Genomic DNA, 23,067 nt, shown 5'->3' on the forward strand with positions numbered 1-23,067 from the left:
GTGTGTGTGTGTGTGTGAACGAACATATAAATATTCAAATAAACAATAAATATTAAAAAATATAACAAAACGAAAAATAAAAAAGATAACAATGTTGTAAATTCTTGGTCAAGAGGACAAAAAACATTAATGAATGAAATATTTGTCTTATATAATAATATCAATAACCATCAAAGAGTCACTAATGGCTTTTATTTTTTATAAACAAGCGCGGACGTCATCATATTATCAATAGCGCCTCGGCCAATCAGCGGGCAGGAGGAGGCGGGACTTCCGCGTTTGTGGGCGGATCCGGGTGGGTGTTGATTTGTCAGGAATAACGCGAAGATCAACATTATTACATTGTGACTTTTGATTCTGAATAAAACGTATAGATCGTTGCGCTCGCGTTAAATCTGCAGTCATGCCTGGATTCGATACATTACCGATAGAGGAAACTCTGGAAGACAGTCCGCAGGTAAACAATCATCATTTAGCTAACAAGCTAACAGAAATAAATAAGCAAATAAGCATTAATAATCATAAACATATGCTGCTCGTGCTTCTCATCATGTAAAGATCACGAGTCTGTTCATCCAGATGTTCTGATCTGTATGATTCATGTCTGATTTTGAGCTGTTTAGCTTTTTGATGGGTGTTGGTTGATTAGATTTGGCATGATGGGTTATTATAAAACACAGATGAATCAAAAATCATATCTTAAATATATAAGAAAGCTGTAATGAAAGTCTAAACATTGCTTTACTTGGATGATCAGTAGTGTAAATAGATATTAGAGGGAAACTCATCAGCAATAAGAGTGAATGGTCATGTTTACATTTATATTGCAATATTTTGCATCACTTTGCAGTGTCTCATTATTCTGTAATGTCACAACAGAACTTCAAAAACATGAAACAATACACGTTATGATGTGTCTAAACATTGTTGCTTCTCATATTCCTGTTGTTTTTAGACACGCTCTCTGCTCGGGGTGTTTGAAGAAGATACAGCATCAATATCCAGTTACTTCAGTCAGCTCTTCAAAGCCATGCAGAGAATCTATGACGCCCAGGTGAGAACTGACAAATCTAATATTATATGATATATGATGCTCAAGAATATATTCACAGTATAATAGTGTTTGATAACATTAGTCTTAATGCATAAATCACACAGAACGTCATATTTCACCCCAAAAACTAAAGAAAGAAAGTAGAAGTCATATTTTGGATAAAGAAAAATAATTGTTATGACCTTTTATTAATTAATAATTATCCCTAATATTATACTAGATTTAATAATGATAGTATTATATTTTATTTCCACTATTGTTAAATTATTATTATTAACAACAGTAGTACGGTAATATTATTATTAATAATATAATAATGATAGTATTTTATGTAATTTCTACTATTTTTTAATTATTATTACACCAGTAATAGTATTAATATTATTAATAATAATAATATAAAAATGACAGTATTTATTTTATTTATACTATTTTTATATTATTATAATTATTAACAACAGCTGTAATAGCATTAGTATTATTAATAATAATATAATACATATTCATATTTATACTAGATACTATAATAATTATATATAATATAATATAATAATTATATAATAATATTAGTAATAATAGTAATTCATAATAATTAGTGATGATAGTAATTACTATAATAATAATAACATTATGATATTATTAATAATTTTTACTTTTAATTTAAATTTTTACTGCTAACTTGAAAAAAAGCAAATGAACAAAACAAATCAATGCAATAATAACAATCTTTAAAATAAGAACCACAATTTGAGACAGAATGACAAAAACAGCTTAATTGTCAAGAAAATTATCTTAATTTTTTCATGCAAAATAAAACACTTTTGAAATGTGAAAATGGTCCGTATTTTTAAAATGAGATTCGCATGCTTCTCTTTCAGAACGAACTGAGTGCTGCCACACATTTGACGTCCAAATTACTGAAAGACTACGAGAAACAGGTGATTTCTGAGCATTTTATGCATCATATCTCATCTTTCTTCTGTTATTTGTCCATATATTGTCAAATGTTGTAAGCTCGTTGATGCTTAACGTTCTCCGATGTGCAGCGTTTTCCTCTGGGGGGCGACGATGAGGTCATGAGCTCCACTCTCCAGCAGTTTGCCAAAGTCATCGATGAGGTCAGAGTGACATCACTCACTCATTAGCATCCTGATATGATAATTAAGATTTCGCTCATAATTCTCTGTGCTTTTACTTCAGCTCAGCTCCTGTCACGCCGTTCTCTCCACTCAGCTCGCGGACGCCATGATGTTCCCCATCACACAGTTTAAAGAGAGAGACTTGAGAGGTATGAGACAGCAGTGCATTATGGGGGCAAGCATTCTCTGATTGGTCTACTACTCTGTTGTCAAATCTTTTCTTATAATGACTCTATAAACTATATAATTGACCTTTGGCTAAGCCCCGCCCCCCTTAGTTACTGTTGCTACGTCCGTCAGCTTCATCTGGGCTCTGGTTTGGTATCAACATGGCTTATGCTGTGACAGCAGTAAACTTTTATCAAACTTTTATAAAGCAGCAAATAAAGTGTCCGATAGAAGTAGGCAGAAGGGGCTGCAGTGTGCGTTCGAAGGCTTTATTCAAGACATAGGCTATACGCAAGCAACAACAAGATCCAAATAGAGGCAAAAGCATAACGGTCACAGTCAAAACATGAACCAGCGCATTATATCCTAATGGAGACGGAGGCTGGGACTCACAATATCAGGAGCAACACTGTTCATGCAAAGCTCTCTATTCACTTCTATAATCGTTATTACAAAGCAAACGGACTACGCGAGTATAAAGTTGTATTTATTAGCAGCGTGTGCTAGCGTATCAACAATTAGGGTAGAGAACCGAAATCATAACCTAAAACTGTCTAACTAGTATAACTTCACAGTACGGTTAAAACACAAAAGTGTGTTGTTGATGCTTGATGGGTTTCGCTGACTGAGGACGTCCACAGTTTAATCCAAAGACGACACTTGTCAGGATTTGACTTCGGTTTTGGGAAGGGAAAAAACGGACACCCCCCTCCAACCTCTCTGGAAACGCGTATCTGTGTTACAAATGCCCCAGACACAACGGTTAACCATATTTTTGATAAAACCACGACGGTAATAGCCTGCAGAGACCAAAAATATGAGACGCCGGTGTTAAAGTCAATGGAGCGCAAGTGTCGGACCGCTGTGGAGCTCGTTCTCGGCTGCGCTGTGATTGGTCAATCTACATTCTAGGGCGTGGCTTTGCCAAAGGCGAATTGCTCATTTCGTGTCTCTCATTCTACTCGCATAAGAAGTAATTCACCTCAAATCAATATTTCATCCCCATCTGTTTAATAAGCTGTTGTCTCTTATATAACACATTAGTTTTCCTCCATCTCACTCTCTAGAAATTGTCATCCTGAAGGAAGTGTTTCAGATTGCAAGTGATGGTAAGCACTTTGTTGTTTTCTTTCTACATAATTGCTGCAGCATTTGATGATGAAGCCATTATTTCTGCTTCATAATGTTTAATATATGTAATTTCAGATCACGATGCAGCCATAAACCGATACAGTCGTCTGTCTAAGCGGAAGGAAAACGAGAAGGTGTTGCATTTTGAGATTTTACGATGTTGTATGACTGACAGCTGGTTAGTTTGCATGCGGCTCTGCAGTCCCGATAACGTGTGTGTGTGTGGGTGTGTGTGTGTGTCTTTATTACTGAATGCTCTGGCTGTCCTCATTTAATAAAACACACACTGAGAGCTGGCCTGACCGCCGAGAGATGAACATCTGTTACTCTGATACCTGCGTCCTCGTCCAGGACGAGTAAAGAAGACAAATAACTCACTATTCAGTTTAAAGTGCCCTTATGATGCTATTTTAAAGGCTTCTAGTTTGTTTTAGAGTCTTTATATGCACCCAAGGTCAAAAAACATTACACTCAAAGAGTCTGAAAACTGTTTGTTTGAAGATTCAGTCTCTCTAAACCCCGCCTTTCCGAGAGCCTGCTCTGCTCTGATTGGTCAGATGGCTCAGTCTGTTGTGATTGGTCGACTGCTTACAGCGTGTGTCGGAAACCAAACGCTCATTAGCATATCTGAATTTCAGCTCTGGATCTTCCTCAGCTCTTTATTCCTACTTCTAAAAATGTATTAGTAATTCATTCCAGCGTGACACCGTGTCCTATATAATATATTAGTTTCACCTTTTAAGTTGAATTACTGGAATAAATAAACTTTTGTACGATATTAAACATTTTCCAGTTTCACCTTTATTTGAAAAAGCATAATAGGGGCACTTTAACACAGACGATACAAGTCAAGATGAAATTAAAACTTTCTTAATGCATGCTCCCGATCATATTGTGAACGATTCATAAGTGCGTGTTGTTCCAAATGCATCGAACTTGCACCAACTCTGAAATGAGTTTTTGACTCGCTTTATTATTCATGCACAAGTCCTATAGAGACTTTTCACCATCCAATCAATTCCCATTTATTGACAGCATGTCCTGTCCTACATGTGACTGACTCCTATGGTCCATGTGTCCACTGCAGGTGAAGAATGAAGTGATGGAGGACGTGTACACGTCCAGGAAAAAACATCACGAGACCACAATGCACTACTTCGCATCACTCAACATGCTGCAGTACAAGAAGAAGATCGTGCTGTTGGAGCCGTTACTGGGATACATGCAGGCGCAGGTGTGTATGCAGCAGTTTAACATCCACTATAGTCGTCACATGTGCCCTGGACCACAAACCCAGTCTGGAGCCGCACGGGTATATCTGTGGCGATAGCCAACTATACATTGTATGGGTCAAAATGATCCATTTTTCTTTATGCCAAAAATCATTAGGATATTAAGATCATGTTCCATGAAGATATTTAGTAAATTTCCTACCGTAAATATATAAAACATGTATTTTTGTGAGTGAATGCAGCACAATCGTGAACATAAATGCACAACTTTAAAGGAGATTTTCTCAATGTTTTGATTTTTTTTGCTCCTCAGATTCCAGATTTTCCTAATATTGTCCTATCCTAACAAACCGTACATCATTGGAAAGCTTATTTATTCAGCTTATTCGTGATGCATAAATCTCAATTTCAAAATTTTGTATCCATGTGACTGGTTTTGTGGTCAAGGGTCACATATTTAATTCAGAACACCATCTGCATCTGATAATATAGTCTGTTATAGCGCATTATTATTTTATTTTTTTCTTCTTTTTATCAGATCAGCTTTTTCAAACTGGGATCAGAGAATCTGACGCAGCAATGGGAGGATTTTCTCACCGACATCGGAACCAGCGTGCAGAAGTGAGTTCTGGGTGAAACTTCAACTAAAACAAGTAAAAACTGAAATAAAGATGAAATAAAATGATTTTTTATTTATTTTTTATGAAAAACTTTAAATTCAAATGTTTCCTTTGAAACAACTAAATATACTGAAATACTTAAATTACTAAAACTGAAATAGATGAATAATAAATAAAAGATATGAAGCTGAATAGAAATATGAAAAACCTCAAACTAATAAAAATGACTAAAATAACATTTTAATTTAATTAGTTAATTCAAAATATTACTATAATAGTATTTAAGTAAGATTAAACCAACCCTGGTTTTCACCATATAATGGACTAATGTATTTGACAATACATTTAAAGAAATGTATAATTTTATGTGATAAGTGTAAGATTAAGGTTTAAAATGTTACTAAGATTTCTATTTAAATAAATGCTGCTGAACTTTTTCATGGATGATCATGTGACACTGAAGACTGGAGTAATGTTTGGAGATCAAATTCAGCTTTGATCACAGGGAATAAATTACATTTTACTATATGTTCACGTAGAAAACGTGTTATTTAATTACTCTGAAATTAATGGTGATGAACTGTATTTGCATGGGCGTCCTTTTTTCCCTCTTTCGCGCAGGTCATCTTTTAAAAGACGATGTCCTGTAGCTTACTAATGTGAGCTCTCCAAGCTATGCTCTCACAGAACATAAAATATTCATTTTAATTTATTTTTAATGTTCGCATTTATGAGGAAAAAACTATGTTACGGACGTGACAGTTCTCGGTTACGGACGTGAGCGCTCTGAAATCGGCACTAAAAGACTGCTTTAAAACTCAAACCTCAAACAAAAAGCACAAAGCCTTTCTTTAAAGTGAATTTCGTTTTGTATTAATTGTATCTTCATTTTAATCAATGTTTCATCAACCAATTGCCTGGATTTAATAATTAATAAGTAAAGCAGATAATAGATATCACGACGACACGGAGGCGCCGGCGCATGAACTGGAGCTCGTCTCATAAATGAACTGAAACTCCGCATAGCCTCACAGACCTGAGAAATATATCTATTATCTACAGAACGCTTGAATCATACTTTTAAACAGAACAATTCAAAACGAAAGAAAACTATGTAATCCGTATGAAATGTGCATTTGTCTCTGCCGCGTTCACTGCGAATATCGCGAGTCAGCATCGTCAACTTCATCTCTGCAGCCGACACAGAAAACACTTGTTTATTAATAAACAATTAAAATGTCTCCTTGCTATATTTGACATATTGATAATCATTACTTTTGCCGGTTCTTTGTGACAGCTTTTAGGTACTTTATTGGCAGCGCCACTTTTACATGTTACATGAACGCGTCACCACTGCATCAGCACCAAAAACATGGAGATTTTTTTTTTATCCCCCAAAAAAACATGATACGGACCGAATCGTCCCCACCGTCAACACCGAAATCGACGCCTATGTGTATATGTGAGTCTGACTTTGTTCTCTTGGTGGTCGTAGTGTTCGGAGGGAAATGGACAGTGATGCTGAAGCGATGGATCAGACGATTCAAGACCTGAAAGAGGCCAGTGACCCGCTCTACATGCCCGACCCCGACCCGAACACCGTCCCAGTGAACCGCAACCTGACCCGCAAGGCCGGATACCTCAACACTCGCAAGTAAGAGAACATCACCATCCCAATGCGCTTCAGCCGCGATTCATGCTGATCTCATGCTTCTACCCGCCAGTAAGACGGGCCTGGTGTCGACTAGCTGGGACCGGCAGTACTTCTTCACCCAGGGAGGAAACCTCATGGGCCAATCGCGTGGAGACGTGGCCGGAGGTCTGGTCATGGACATCGACAACTGCTCCGTCATGGCTGTGGACTGTGAGGACCGCCGGTTCTGCTTTCAGATCACATCGTTTGACGGAAAGAAGTAAGATTTTCAATGCACAAATCTGATTTCTGCAGGTATTACAATAAACTTTTAGATTATTATTATTAATTTTTTTAAAGAACAGCTTATCTTTTTTGTTTTTAACCTGTAGCACTTTGAGATCTCTGATGAAAAGTGTGTTATAAATATAATGTATTATCATTATTTATTATTAACTTCTTATATAATCCTGCCTCCAAATGCCACTAAAACTAGAGCTGCACGATTCTGGATAAATTGTTAAATAGATTTTTTTTTTTTTTTCAAATAGAGATCACGATTCTTCCACGATTCTGAATAGATAGCTAAACACAAAATTACATGTAATTAAGGTTCTGACAAAATTGCTGCAGTTTATTTGAAAAAAGTTTAATTAAATTGAATTATTTTTAAGAAAAATCGATTTGAATGAATGATTCAATGACTCACTCTAGCATTTTTGGGGCCGATCACCAAAATCATGATCTGCCGATCACTGCCGATCACAGAATGAATTTTTTTTTTTGTGGCTTAAAATAAAAAAAACATTAACTGGAATAAGATAAAAAATTAATTTATTTTTATTTTATTTCAGCTGAGCTACTTGCAAAGGCATAATTTCTCATTTTCATTTAGTTTAACGATGTACTGAAATAATTAAAACTGAAAAAAACACACAAAAAAAACACAAGGAAATGACTTAAACGTTAAATGAAAAACGGAAAATATGCAAATAAAAACTTCTTTTTTTTCTTTCTTTTTTTACTATAATAGTCTTTCAGTGATACTAAAATAACACTTCCTTGTTGTACATGTCAATCTAGGCCAGAATAAGCTATAACGTAGTTCAGACCTTTTGCTATATAGTCAAATGTGTCTAATTTTGACTTATTTTTACAGTAATTTCATCTCTGTGGGTTACTAAAATGCCTTTGTCTGAAAATTGAGCCTAGTCATAGTCAGTTTCACAGTATTGCTCTTTGTCAGCCCTTATTTGATCTTAGGAATCTGAAATTTCCTAAATGTTTTGATGAGTTCTGCTGGTGTTATGGCATTAGTCTAGTAATGAGAGATGTAAACACTGAAGTGCTAAAGTGCTGCCAGAGAATTCCCAAGAGCTGATCCGGTTTAAACTCCAATGAATATTTATCATTCGGGTAAACGGCTGCCTTATCCTTTCCCAGTGCATGTGCCAAGATATTGAGTCATTCTGAGTCACTGTGTGTGTGTGTGTGTGTGTGTGTGTGTGTGTGTGTGTGTGTGTGTGTGTGTGTGTCGCAGGGCGGCCATATTACAGGCGGAGAGCAGGAAAGACTGTGAGGAGGTGAGGAGAAAACTGATAGACACTTACAGATATTAGATATTAGTTCACCAAGAACATTTCAATATATGCAGATGTAACCCGAAAAATTGAGTTTTGAATTTCGTGCAAAAGTTCATTTATTTCAGTAATTCAACTTAAAAGGTGAAACTAATATATTATATAGACTCATTACATGCAAAGTGAGATATTTCAAGCCTTTATTTGTTATAATTTTGATATGGCTTACAGATTATGAATTTGGGGTTTTCATAAGCCATAATCATCAAAATTATAACAAATAAAGGATTGAAATATCTCACTTTGCATGTAATGAGTCTATATAATATATTAGTTTCACCTTTTAAGGTGAATTACTGAAATAAATGAACTTTTGCACCATATTTGAATTTTTTGAGTTACATCTGTCGTCAAAGAAATGATAAGTTGGGGTCAGTACACATTTGTTGGAAGGAAATTAATACTGTAATACTATTCAGCAAGGATGCATTAAATTGATCGGAAATCATTTTAAATGTCTTTACCATTTTAAATAAATGCTGTTCTTTTGTAAAACTTGATAAACTTTCTGTTCATCAAAGAATCCTGAAAAAAAGTAGCACGATTTCCACACAAATATGAAGCAACATTGATAAATAGAAATATATTACAACAGAAAAATTATTTTAAACTGTAATAATGGTTCACAAAATTACTGTTTTTACTGTATTTTTAACCAAATAAATGCAGCCTTGGTGAGTATAATTCTAATGACCTTATAATTCTAATGAGTTTATTTTTATATTCTCATTACTGTAATTGTAACCTGTTAAAGAACAATTATTTCTTTAAAATCAGCATACATAATAGTAACAGTAGAAGGAAAATTATCATGATGTATAAATGCTTTAAAAAATATGAATTTGATATACATTATTTACAGTAATGAGAATTCTGGGGGAAATGTGCATAAATATCATGCATGTAATGTCACAATATGAAATTAGGTGTGGCTCTAAAAATAGGCTTTATATTAAATATGTTTCATTTGATTGTGGTGTGAAATATGACCCTAAATATGACAGGTTTCATTAGATTCACCAATTCAAATGCAATTCAAATGTTTTTTCCTTTATTTTAGTGGATTGCAACGATAAACAACATCTCTAAGAGGATATACCTCAGTGAAAACCCAGAGGTGAGTGTTGAGCTCAGATTTAGTCTTACTGTCGAGCCTCTGCATTTACAGGTGAAACTGGAAAAATTCGAATATGGTGCAAAAGTTCATTTATTTCAGTAATTCAACTTAAAAGGTGAAACTAATATATTATATAGACTCATTACATGCAAAGTGAGATATTTCAAGCCTTTATTTGTTATAGGGATGGGCAATGATTACCGTATTTTCCGGACTATAAGTCGCACTTGCGACTTATAGTCAGGTGCGACTTATATATCAAAATTAATTCATACTGACTGAGATGAACCAAGAGAAAACATTACCGTCTACAGCCGCGAGAGGGCGCCTAGTTAGCGGAGTTGTTCAGAAGCGACACCGAGGAAGAACTCAATGTATTCAGTGTTGAGGAGTGAGATCGGGAGCTTGGTGAACTTGCTGACCGGTAACTTGTTGGACTCGCTGGCTAATGTTAATCTATTCAGCCTCACAGGTATATGTTCTTTATGCTATTGTGCAGCTGAATAACTGATAATGTGTTACGCTAAAGGCCAATTTATACTTCTGCGTCGGGTGCGCGCAGTAGGTACGGCGTAGCATACACATAGACGTGTACCATACGCCATACCCTTCGCCGTACCCTGACGCGCACCTCCTCAAAAATGTAACTACACGTCGCGATGACGCGGACCGCAAGATCTGTGATTAGTCGGCTTGGTAGCATTGCGTTTCCTCCTACGCGTTTCTGGCGTGTTCTTCTGCACCGCCCACCATTTTTAAATTCAGAAGTTCTGTAAATTCAGAAATTTCACTCAAATTGACTGCTTTTCCAACTCGATAAGCTCCAGCTTCAACATGATACGCTCTCTTTCAGTCGCCATTGCTTGTATTAGCCAAATCAAAACAGCCACGAGGAATCTATACACTGTGGAACATTAAAACCCGCCCCCGCCAACTAGTGTTTCGGCGATGTAACTGCAGAGCAACGCAGACATAAACGCAGAAGTATAAATGCTCACTTGCGTAGCCTACGACGTACATTACAGCGTACACCCGACGCAGAAGGATAAATCAGCCTTAACACACCGGACACTATTCAGCTGTTGCTCTGTGTGCTGTTGTGTAGTTGAATAACTTGCCTTTCCAGATTAAATGTCTGTTCTTGGTCTTGGATTTTGTGAAATAAATTTCTAAATAAATGCGACTTATAGTCCAGTGCGACTTATATATGTTTTTTTCCTCTTCATGGCGCATTTTTTGACTAATGCGACTTATACTCCGGAGCGACTTATAGTCCGGAAAATACGGGTAATCGCGATTAATCTCATCCAAAATAAAAGTTTGTGTACATAATATATGTGTGTACTGTGTATAATTATTTTGTATATATAAATACACACACATGCATGTGTACATTTAAGATTTTGTATTTATTTATATATATATATAAAATATTTATATATATACATAAATATATAAACAGTACATGCAAATATTTCTTAAATATGTACATGCATGTGTGTGTATTTATATACACAGAATAATTATACACAGTACACACACATATATTATGTAAACACAAACTTTTATTTTGGATGCGATTAATCGTTGCCCATCCCGTTATAATTTTGATGATTATGGGTTACAGTTTATGAAAACCCCAAATTCAAAATTAGAATATTGTGAAAAGGTTTTCATAAACTGTAAGCCATAATCATCAAAATTATAACAAATAAAGGCTTGAAATATCTCACTTTGCATGTAATGAGTCTATATAATATATTAGTTTCACCTTTTAAATTGAATTACTGAAATAAATGAACTTTTGCACCATATTCTAATTTTTCCAGTTTCATCTGCATATATGACACGACAGGTTTAATGCATTTTAAAGTCAGTTATTGCTAATGTTTCTCTTTGGCAGGAGATCGCAGCAAGAGTGAATCAGTCTGCGCTGGAGGCTGTGACTCCTTCTCCATCCTTTCAACAGAGACACGAGAGTTTCAGACCGAGCACGTGAGGGACAACATCTCGCCGGCACTTCATATCGCATCGTTATTGTCATATCGCAATCATTATTAATTTTGCCTTTAATAGTTAATCATCTTGAAGGCACCGTAAGTGTGGATACTCCATTACTAGACACTACAGTTAAACGTTTGGTGTAATTAAGATTTAAAAATATGAAAAATATATATTTTGAGATATAATTCCAATTTAAAATAGCAGATAATTCACAATAATTCTATGTGAATATATAGTAAACTATAATTTATTCTAGTGATCAAATCTGAATTTTCAGCATCATTACTCCAGTCTTCAGTGTCACATGATCCTCCAGAAATCACTATAATATGATGATTTACTGCTCAATTATTATATTTTTTTTATTGTAGCTCAAATATTAGTAATTTCTAAAAAATGCTGGGTTGTTTTAACCTAAATGTGGGTCAAATATGGACGAACCCAACCGCCGGGTTAACATTTTTAATTAAATTAATTTTTAATTTTTAATTAAAAAATGTAACCCAACTGCTGGGTTTGTCCATATTTGACCCACATTTAGGTTAAAACAACCCAGCATTTTTTAGAGTGAACAATCCTCCTTATTATCAAAGTTGATAACAGTGCAGCTTAATATTTTTGAGGAAACCATAATTTTTCAGGATTCATTCACGAATAGAAAGTTCAAACCAGCATTTATTTGAAATATAAATATTTTGTCACTTTTGATCAATTTAATGTCTTTGTTGAATAAAAGCATTCATTTATTTATCTATTTTAAATCTTACTCACCCCAAATTTTGAATTGCAGTGATTCACAGTGTATCAAACTTTTATATTAAAATAGGAAACAGTTCTTTTAAGTCCAATTTTAATAATATTTCACATTATTGTTTTTTAAAAATCAAATAAATGCAGCCTTGGTGAGCAGAAGAGACTTCTTTCAAAAACATAATTTGACTGGTTTTGTACTAAATACATGTTAACTCAACACACCTGAGGACAACACCGACTGTGGATGCTTTTAAACACACCTTTTTAGGAGAGCTTTTTATTGAACTCCTCTTTTTTCCTGTTTTATCCATTTTTTAATTTTATTTTATTATGTACAGTAGCACTTTGGGATTTACTTAAATATAAAGTGCATTATAAATTAAAATTATTATTATTATTATTACATGAGTTCCCATGTCAGAGATCAACTTTTTTTATGCTTGTGTAAATGCTTCGATGTTTTCTTCCTGAAAGCGTGTGTCTCTTCCCCCCGAAGGCAAGGTCGCCCCAGAACGGGCCGGTCCGGCAGCCAGTGCTCCGTGGGCTCCGAGTCTCCGGCGCTGTCGTCTCTGTCTCTGGATTCGCTCGTGGCTTCGGACACACCGATCCAGTTCGACATCATCTCCCCCGTCAGCGAGGAGCACGCGAGTCAGGCCAAGAGCGCCGGCCAGGGCAGGTCTGCTTATGTTTATGAAGTTGATAGATAAAGAGGACAGTTTACTCTTGATTCTCATTAGGAAATTATTAAGCATCTAGACGTAAATCACTGGCTTGTGTTTTTCCCTTTGCGGAAAGAAGGACCAATCCATTCGGGGAATCTGGAGGGCCAGAATCTGAGGAAAGTGAAGGTACATTTATAAAATAGTATGTATACTCCACCATCCCAAAGTTTGGGGTCAGTACGATTATTATTATTATTTTAAGAAATTCATGCTTTTATTCATCAAGAATGCATTAAATTGATCAAAAGTGACAGTAAAGACATTTATAATGTTAAAAAAGATTTCTATTTCAAATAAATGCTGTTTCTTGAGCAACAAATCATCATATTATTTTTTTAACATTTTAGAAAATAACAGTTTTTACTGTATTTTTGATCAGATAAATGCTATTTGCTGAGCAAATCTTACAGACCCCAAAATTATATAAATATATATAAATGAAGACTTCAGATGCAAAAGCCTCTAAGTGCCATCTGAATTTTTCTTCTAGAATGATCATTTTTATCAAGCTTGTATGTTTATGGTCAGTTATTTCACTTTAATGGTAATGAAAGTTACCTATTAATTGTCATCAGAGTGAAATTACTGAACTTAAATATACAAGCTTGATAAAAATGCTAATTTTAGAAGAAAGTTTCAGATGGCACTTCATATATATATAAACTAGAACATGAGTTTTAAAATAATAGTTTATATAAAGTTATATATTGCTCTTTTATTTTAATGACAGAATTGGTATTTTTGTGTGTACTGTTCCTTTAATAGCTTAAATTGCACATGAAATGGCATTCGGAACGCATTTAACATCCATAATGTCGTATATTTTCTATTGAAACAGAATATTTAGGGATATAATGTAGGCTGAGACTTGATTATATCCATCTGATTTGATTAGATTATATTACAGTGCAAAGCAGGCTATGAATGTATTAATTAATATAATTTTCTCCACCCATTTGGCTCTGGTTGCATCAGCAGAAAAGCAGAGCAAGTTCATGCATTTTGATGCAAGATTATAAAATCGTGCACTAGACGAGAAACTTTTATTACGATTTTTTTTATTTTTTTGATGTTGCTGTGAAGTCCGACTGAATCTCTGCTGTGGTTTCAGACTCGATCCTGCACCAGCTTTTCATCGTCCGGTTCCTGGGCTGCATGGAGGTGAAGGCCACAGAGAGCGCTGACGTCATCTACGAGACCATGAGACAGATCCTGGCAGCACGAGCGATACACAACATCTTCAGAATGACCGAGTCTCATCTGCTCGTCACATGCGAATGCCTGAAGTGAGTTACAACGTTTGCTGTTCTCACAGCTGTGTTGAACTGACCCTGGATCAGGGCTCTGCTGCTCGTCCAAATACAAGCCATTGAAAAGAGCCTGTGAATATGTCAAGCATTTTAAATTCGTATGGGGAAAAAACACTCAAAAATTTTCATTCTTGGCTGTGAATTAATTTCATTCATGTGAAACTCGAAAAATTAGTGCAAAAGTTCATTTATTTCAGTAATTCAACTTAAAAGGTGAAACTAATATATTATATAGACTCATTACATGCAAAGTGAGATATTTCAAGCCTTTATTTGTTATAATTGTGATGATTATGGCTTACAGCTTATGAAAACCTTTTCACAATATTCTAATTTTGAATTTGGGTTTTATCAACTTAAATTTGTTTTTATAATTTATTTGTTTAGATTTATAGCTTTGATTTTCTCACATTTTTAGAGTAAAATGTGTTTTGGAAAATATACATATTTCATAAAAAAATTCAAAATGGTGATTTTGTGCATTTTTCTTTATAATAAATGTAAAAAAAAAAAACGTTTTTCACTTCACCAATAAACTTAAAAGAGTCGTCTTTAAAAAGGGACCAAACTTAATTCGGTGATCCAAAGCATTCAAGATTTATGACCATTTAAGTTTGACATGTATTTTCAGATCTATGCTCAAAGTGAATAAATGGATTGTAAATACTGCATAAATATAATTTAGTACCATAAAATCCCCTAAAAATACAAAATATTAAATAAAAAAACATTATCGAACTAAAATCTAATCTAAAAAAAACGAAATTCTATCATTTCTGACGGACACGTGAGGTTAATCTTGTCAGGCTCATACGCCATACTTTTGTGTCTTTTATAAAGTTCTGTCTGTTTATTTCAGGCTCATTGACCCACAGACACAAGTCACAAGACTACGGGTACGTCCTTAACCAATCATTTCCCAGTTTTGTTCCCTGCTTACATTGGGTGTTGAAAGTGAACCCTGTGCTGTTCTGAAGTCAGTGTTTGTTCTGTGGCTCCTCAGTTCTCTCTCTCCAGCGTTGTGCTGTGTGCGTCACATCAGGAGAACAAGCGCTTGTTTGGCTTCGTGCTGCAGACGGCGGGAGGACGAGTGGATGGACGGCCCGTTACCGTCTGCTACGTCTTTGAGTCAAACAATGATGGAGAGCAGGTACAAAAATCTTCATCTCTCATATCATATGTGACTCACAAACCCAGTCTGGAGTCGCGAGGGTATATTTGTGGCAATAGCCAACTATACATTGTATGGGTCAAAATTATACATTTTTCTTTTATACCAAAAATCATTAGGATATTAAGATCATGTTCCATGAAGATATTTAGTAAATGTCCTACCGTAAATATATAAAACATGTATTTTTGTGAGTGAATGCAGCACAATCGTGAACATAAATGCACAACTTTAAAGGAGATTTTCTCAATGTTTCGATTTTTTTGCTCCTCAGATTCCAGATTTTCAATAGTTGTGTCTCGACCAAATATTGTCCAATCCTAACAAACCACACATCAATGGAAAGATTATTTATTCAGCTTTCATGTGACGTATACATCTCAATTTCAAAATTGTGACCCATGTGACTGGTTTTGTGGTTAAATGCATATAATATTCCACTTTTTATACTTGTATGAGGACATGTATATATACTTGATTTAAAAAAAGATCACTTTTTTCTTGAATAAATCAGATCTGTGACAGTGTCGGACTGGCGAAGCAGATCGCCCTCCACTCTGAGATGGTGAGGACATTTATTTATTTTAAAATTACTTTAAAATAAAAATTTTAAATTGATAATGCTGATGATTCTTGAGAATATGCTTTTTTGTTGTTGTTGACAGGACCGAAAAGCCTCACAGAAACAGAGAGAGATGAATAAAGCCAAGGAGAAACAACAGGAAGAACTCCATAAACAGAAACAGATCGAGAAGGTAACAGACATTCACATTTATTTGATCAAAAATACAGTAAAAATGTGATATATTATTACAATTTACAATAACTGTTTTCTATTTGAATATGATTTAAAATGTAATTTATTTTTGTGATCAAAGCTGTATTTTCAGCATCATTACTCCAGTCTTCAGTGTCACATGACCCTTCAGAAATCAGTATATGATGATTTACTGCTTAAGAAACATTTCTGATTATTATCATTGAAAACGGTTGTGCTGCTTATTTTTGTGGAAACCGTGATATTTTTTTCTAGAGTCTTTGATTAATAGAAAGTTCAGCATTAGTTTGAAATAGAAATCTTTTGTATAGCATTCACTGGCACTTTTGATCAATTTGATGCATCTTTGCTGAAAAACAGAAGTGTGTATTTGAACACATTTCATTAGTAAACTGTGATCTCCAAACCTTCAGGATCTTGAGGAACAGAGTCGTTTGATAGCCGCCTCTAGCCGACCCAGCCAAACCGCTGCTGACGGACAGGTCTTGGTCCTTAGCAACAGCCAATCAGAGGACAGCGATGTAGGAGAGGAGGGGCAGAAAAAGGGCGAATCAGAGGCCTGATAAGAACCGTTCTAATTATATCACTTCCTGTTCTTCAAGGGTTCTCCAGAGTGAATGATTTAATATCAAACTGCGGGATATACAAAAAAACAAATGTGGACACTCCTCAGAAGTTGTTATTTGTACGAATCCTGTATTTTTTACCATATCCGTTAAGGAATTGCATTTGCTTTTAGAGGGTTTTATATATGTACGTGAGTGTAAATGAATCCACTACCAGGACAAACTACAAGCTAACGAGACGTAAGTTGACATCTGTTGCCGTGTGAATAACTGATGTGTACTACATTAATACTGTATGTCGGGCGTCATTAACTTTCTGTTCTCACTGAGAAGGTTTTAAGGCTGCATGTGTTTCCGTTCAGAGTTTCACAAAATTATGTATTATTGTAATTGTCAATCTCAATTCTAAAAATCATAAAATAGGCTTAATTTTCTTCATGCAATATTTTGGCAGGTTCACTATATAATGGGGTCATAATGATTGGATAAGGTTATATTTTGTCTTTGCAATTAATACGCTAACACAGTTCTGGTTTGTGTCTGTTAGCTGTTGCAACCATGATTCACAATGTTCTACATCTACAAACACACATTCAGTTTTTCTATGTGAACACATTTTTTGCTCAAAATCAAATGGCTCTAGACTCGGGGTGTACGGTATACAGATATATTGAAGACTGCATTGCATCATGAGTGTTTTATTGCTCCAGTATATTGAAATCTGCAGCTCAAGCAAAACGGTGACGGAATTGCAAACTGAAATATTATTTTTGTGGTGGAAGTTGCACAGAACGCTTCTGAAGTAAATATGGTCTCATTCATTGATTTAGTTTATTTAACAATTTGCTTTAATGAAAACTTTATGGTTCATGAACTGAGACGTCAGAAAAACGCACTTTCTGTTCCATTTTAATATGTTTACTGCGTGTAAAGCGATTTGCTCCATTTAATTTGTCAATGATTGTTTCTAACCTTTAAAAAACTGTTTGTCTAAATGTCTTTCTACAAAATCATGGGGTACAATGAAGATTGGTATTAAAATCTGTAATAAGCTGATCCTCAGACTCCAGAATCTTTATTTTTTTCCCATTATTCTGGTTTAGACTTTTTTTTAAATGGATTTTTTAGCTCTTAAACTTCTTCAAATAATTGTTAAACACAATAAAAAAAATAAAAAAACATTAAACTTAAACTTAATCCAAATATATTTCAAGTAATTTAGAGACTTTTAAAGGACTCTGTTGCTTTAAAGATTGAAATCAAATTTTCAAATCATTCTTAAATGCCACAACATAATAAATCTACATGTGTGTAAATATAACTTAACCATGATCAAAATATTAATAATTCATCATCTTAATAGGCTATTCCAAAATTAATATTTAAAAGCAGGGATGTTATTGGCCTAGTTTAGGAAACATTTTTGTTGAATTTTCTGTAATCGATAAAACAATTTAAAACAATATTATACAAATAAATTTTTTGAAATTTAGCAGGGCTACTGAAGATATTTCTTTGTTTTTTATCAGTTAAGTGCAAATCCAAATATTTCTGAAATGGGAACATTTTACAATAAGGTTTCATTAGATAACATGAAATTTAGCTAGTTAATTAGTTTTCATTATAATGTTAATCTCAAAAGTTACTAATGCATTTTTAAGATCAAATGCATCTGTTAACATTAGTCAATGCACTGCAAACTAACAACATTTTATTTAACAAAGGATAATAAATGCTGTAAAAAATATACTGTTCATGTACTACCGTTAACCTTATTGTAAAGTGTTTCCGAATAAATATAATCTAATGCTCAAAGTGTTATTATCTAACCCTAAGGATCTGAAAACAACCTCAATATGAGTTTCATAAAACTAAAAATTGTGCACGCAACTGGATTATCTCTGTGAAATAAAGAGTTAATCGCTTGCATTGTCGGTTAGGTGATCTTATTTTCATTTCTAATTGGTCTTCATTTGGTTTGCATTTAAACAAGTCTAATTGGTCATTTCTTTGCAAAACAATGGAGCCGCAGGGGCCGCGCTTGTGTCCCCGGAGCTCTCCAAGAGCCCAAGACAAATAAACAAGCCAGTCATTTATTAAAAGCAGCCAAGCAACCGAAGGAGATCCATTCAGCATTGAATGAGACAATTATGACATGCTGCTTCCAGCAAATTGCCATTCAGCCATTGTGCTTTTGTGCTCCGGAGCATCTTTCTCCATGCATGTCGAGAGAGAGAATGGGAATATTCAGCAGGATTAGTTTAGGCTTTATTATCATTTTAAACTCGTGTGGTAGAAAATAAGGTAAATAAGATTAGGCACTAGTTGACTGCCTTCTCATAATGCTGGAGATGCAGCAGAAGGAAATGAGAGGAGGATAAATCCTGGGAACGGGGCCTAATTTTCTACCTGGTGAGTAAAAAGAAAGGCACATCAGCCGTGTTTTGTCCCGCTCAATAGCAGCTTTAAGGGATTCAGTGTCTCCAGAAGATAACAGGTTGTGCTTCAGGTTGAAACACTGAATTACCTGCAGTCGTCCAGGGGCCCGCGGTGAGGGCCGGCGATTCACATGTAAAACACCTCGTCTCAGGCTTTAATTGGTGACGTGTTGGGGACTATAAGAGAGGAGGTGTAAAGGTGAACCTCAAGCTTTGGGATCGCAGCAGTGGAGGTCCAGTCGACAGATCTCCAGATGGCGTCTCTCACAGTCAGTGCTCATCAGGACATCCAGATGAACAGACCGTCCTCGTTCTCCATCGACAGCATCCTGGGACTGAACCGGCCGGACCAGAGAACTGCACTGTCAGCGCCGTACCGACCCTGGACAGGTCAGATAACACACGCTATATGCACTATTGTGCTTTTGGTATTTGGTTTGAATGCATTTTAAAAAGGTGTGTGCAAAAATACATCAGGAAAATTTACATTGCATTTATAGTGCTGTCAAATAGATTAATCCCGATTAATAACATCTAACAAAAAAGTTTGTGTTTATATATGTGTTTGACATGATATGATGATATATATATATATATATATATATATATATATACACACACATATATATATATAGGCCTATGTGCCACACAGACATGCACAAAGCCTATATATATATATATATAATATATCACATACATACATATATACATATATTATATAAATGCAAACTTCTATGTTATGCGATTAATCGACAGCATTACTTGTATCCAAAGCGACAAATGATAAATCTACATCAAGCTGCTTTAAAATAGCTAAAATTAATATTTATTTTCAAACATAACTGTGAATAATTTTAAGTTGACCTAATCTATTGTCCTGGTGACTATTTTTTGTATATTTTATAAATAAAAAAACATTTTCCATTGTTGTAAAACTGTAACTGTAATATACAATTGTATTAACAGTATTGGTAATAATTCATGTTAATATTACTTTTTTAAAAAACGAAACCTATTAATTAACATTAGGAATAATACAAATCAAGGCGCGTTCCAGAAGTTTTACTACAAAGATATTGACCGATGATTCTGTTTACTGAACCGGTTCTCCGTCCGATTGAACCGATTCACTTAAACGAATCGCACTATCCCAACTGTTTATGACATCATGTGTTTTATTTACTTCAGACGTGAAACCAGCATTCCAGAATCTTCTCGTGCTCACAGACAGCGACGCTTCAGTGGATGTGAGAGTGAATGAAGATGGTAAATCCTACTGTAAATCACCAGCAGACTCGTACAGGAGGACACTGAACTGGTACATCGGGCGCAGGCCGCGGACGGCGTTCTCTAGCGTTCAGGTAAACGATTCTGCTGGCCTGCGCATGCGCTTTAGTCGCTCACATAATCATAACATTCACTGCCTACACATGTGTTTTTAAATGTGTACCATGCTAACAAAATATAACATTTTAACCCATTAAGTTATGAAAACATGATGTTTTGCATGTCCTCTGAACGTTCAAAACCGTTAAATGTTTTAAAAACTTTTTTCTTGGTTAAGAAAACGTTCCATTTTATAATTTTTGCAGACATAATGGGCTTGAAACGTTACTTTAGAATGTTCTCTGAACCGTATTCAGAACGTTCCATGATGTTTTTGTGCTAACGTTATTCATTATCAGATTACTTTGAACGAACATTCTATTAACGTCACTGGAAGAACTTTAGTTCACAACTTTGAGAAACTTTTAGAACGTTCAACTTTTAGAACGTTACGTTTTCTGTGGTGCTTTTCCTGTCAAAACTTGGTTCCAATTGTCATTTTGTCAAATGCACAAAAAAAATATAACATTAAATCACAAAATTAGTTAAAAAATTTTTCAGTCTGGATATAAATTCTAAAGGCTTAATGCACTAAATAAATATATTAATTATGTTTTTTTCTATGTCCAGATCAAGATATTGGAGAGTGTGTTTCAAGTGAACTCATACCCGGGCATCGATATACGGGAAGAACTTGCTAAGAAACTTCACCTGGATGAGGACAGAATTCAGGTAAAGACTGATCTGATAATCAGTGCATTGTTTGCTTTGATTATAGATATTGTAAATAAAGATGATTAATTTAGTATAATAGTGGTTTTTTAGGATATTTGGATTAGTTCTAGGACTACAGATGTAGGACTAAACTGTTAAATCAAGTGTGTCAGAGATCTTTAAGAAGTTGATGGTGCTTGACTGATGTTTTTATGTCTGTCTCTTAGATTTGGTTCCAGAACAGAAGAGCAAAGCTGAAGCGCTCACACAGAGAGTCTCAGTTTCTCATGGTGAAAAACGTTCTTAATGATTTACAAACCAGCCGGGACGAACACTGATGCTCGCAGAACCACATTTGCTCATGTTATTTCTGTTGTGATATTGTAATTTTATTATATATGTCTTTGCCACACTTATGTAATTAAAAATGATCTCTCGCTATGATTTAAATGATAAAGTTTCATATTGTTATTTCTTATTGTGTGTTTACTGAAAATATAAAAGAATAAAGTCATTATAAATAAAATTTTAATCCAACACTTTCATTCAAACCTAATTAAAACTTAAACTCTTTCTCTAGTTCCAAGTGGAGTTAAGTGAACATTATCTCCTGTTAAGCAAACACACACACACACACACACACCCCGCCAAACTAATTAGTGCTTTATAATAGGGCTCAGTAAACCTATTAAGTATTGATTGGGTCACAGAGGGGGGTTCACTGAGGGGGGCTTTATATTTGCATTTGAGTCACATTCAACATTTACAGCCGTTGCACAGGTTTGCATGTTTGAAAGGATTTTTTTTTAAAACTAAAATAATATATTATAATATAATATAGGATAATATAATATATTTGTATGTTAATTTGCATGCATGTGTTGTGAACATTTGAAAACACTTGGTGGCGCTGTTGTATTCGATTTTGCTCTGAAATAGAACTCTTTAAATTTGTTACAAAATAGTCTATTTTCTTTAAAACAAAACTAATGTATTCTATTATTATTATCTTTGTCATTATATAGGCTAATGTATAATATTATAGTAACCTACATAAAATAATGTTAAAAAGTTCTCCCATGCAGGAAGAGAGACATAAATGTATAATTTGTCCAGAATATTAATGCATATTTTCAAATTGACAATTCCACATATGTTTACAGTTTTATATATATATATATATATATACTGTATGTATACACACACACACACACACACACACACACACACACACACACACACACACATAAACCAGTAATGCTCCAAGCTGCTTTTATGATGCATTCATAATGCAGGACCAGCATAATATATATATATATATTCAAAGGGCAATTGTTGGATATGTATTAAAAACTGTAAACATATGTGTGATTGCCCTTAGAAAATACAGTAGTCAACATTTGAAGTGATCAAAACCTTTCATCAAAGTTATATATGAATTTTGAACAATACCCGGTCTTGTCTTAGAACAACTTTGATGACCTTTTATGATCCACTTTAAATGTTGACTACTGTATATATTATGCTGGCCCTGCATTATGAATGCATCAT

The 23,067-nt window shown here is 34.6% G+C and overlaps 2 protein-coding genes and 1 long non-coding RNA gene across 5 annotated transcripts; 2 read left to right on the top strand and 1 right to left on the bottom strand.

Moving 5' to 3' along the window:
- Positions 1-230: 230 nt before the first annotated feature.
- appl1 (adaptor protein, phosphotyrosine interaction, PH domain and leucine zipper containing 1) lies at positions 231-18,094 on the top strand. Of its 3 annotated transcripts, none has more exons than XM_079597802.1 (22): positions 231-457; positions 956-1,054; positions 1,933-1,992; positions 2,101-2,172; positions 2,255-2,342; positions 3,429-3,470; positions 3,568-3,626; positions 4,580-4,726; positions 5,263-5,345; positions 6,840-6,998; positions 7,069-7,257; positions 8,518-8,560; positions 9,678-9,734; positions 11,638-11,729; positions 12,988-13,167; positions 13,287-13,339; positions 14,325-14,499; positions 15,383-15,419; positions 15,527-15,673; positions 16,209-16,259; positions 16,360-16,449; positions 16,886-18,094. In XM_079597802.1, the coding sequence occupies exons 1-22, from the start codon at positions 404-406 to the stop codon at positions 17,033-17,035; spliced, it is 2,127 nt and encodes a 708-aa protein (XP_079453928.1). In that variant the 5' UTR covers positions 231-403; the 3' UTR covers positions 17,036-18,094. The 3 variants fall into 3 exon arrangements, with proteins under 3 accessions (XP_079453928.1, XP_079453929.1, XP_079453930.1); XM_079597803.1 differs by having other exon boundaries at positions 13,290-13,339; XM_079597804.1 differs by lacking the exons at positions 16,209-16,259; positions 16,360-16,449; positions 16,886-18,094 and adding an exon at positions 15,969-16,108.
- Positions 17,711-20,888, bottom strand: LOC306990659. Its single transcript, XR_013795910.1, has 3 exons — positions 20,660-20,888; positions 19,566-19,858; positions 17,711-19,447 (listed from the first exon to the last, which is right to left on the bottom strand). It is a non-coding gene; the product is annotated as an uncharacterized lncRNA (long non-coding RNA).
- hesx1 (HESX homeobox 1) lies at positions 19,051-22,034 on the top strand. The gene is made up of 4 exons (XM_079597807.1): positions 19,051-19,866; positions 20,665-20,837; positions 21,433-21,534; positions 21,744-22,034. Exons 1-4 carry the CDS (start codon positions 19,731-19,733, stop codon positions 21,852-21,854), a joined length of 522 nt encoding a protein of 173 aa, XP_079453933.1. The 5' UTR covers positions 19,051-19,730; the 3' UTR covers positions 21,855-22,034.
- The last annotated feature ends 1,033 nt before the right edge of the window (positions 22,035-23,067 follow it).

The sequence above is a fragment of the Phoxinus phoxinus genome (genome assembly GCF_949152265.1).
Source record: "Phoxinus phoxinus genome assembly, chromosome: 22".
Taxonomy (NCBI): Eukaryota; Metazoa; Chordata; class Actinopteri; order Cypriniformes; family Leuciscidae; genus Phoxinus; species Phoxinus phoxinus.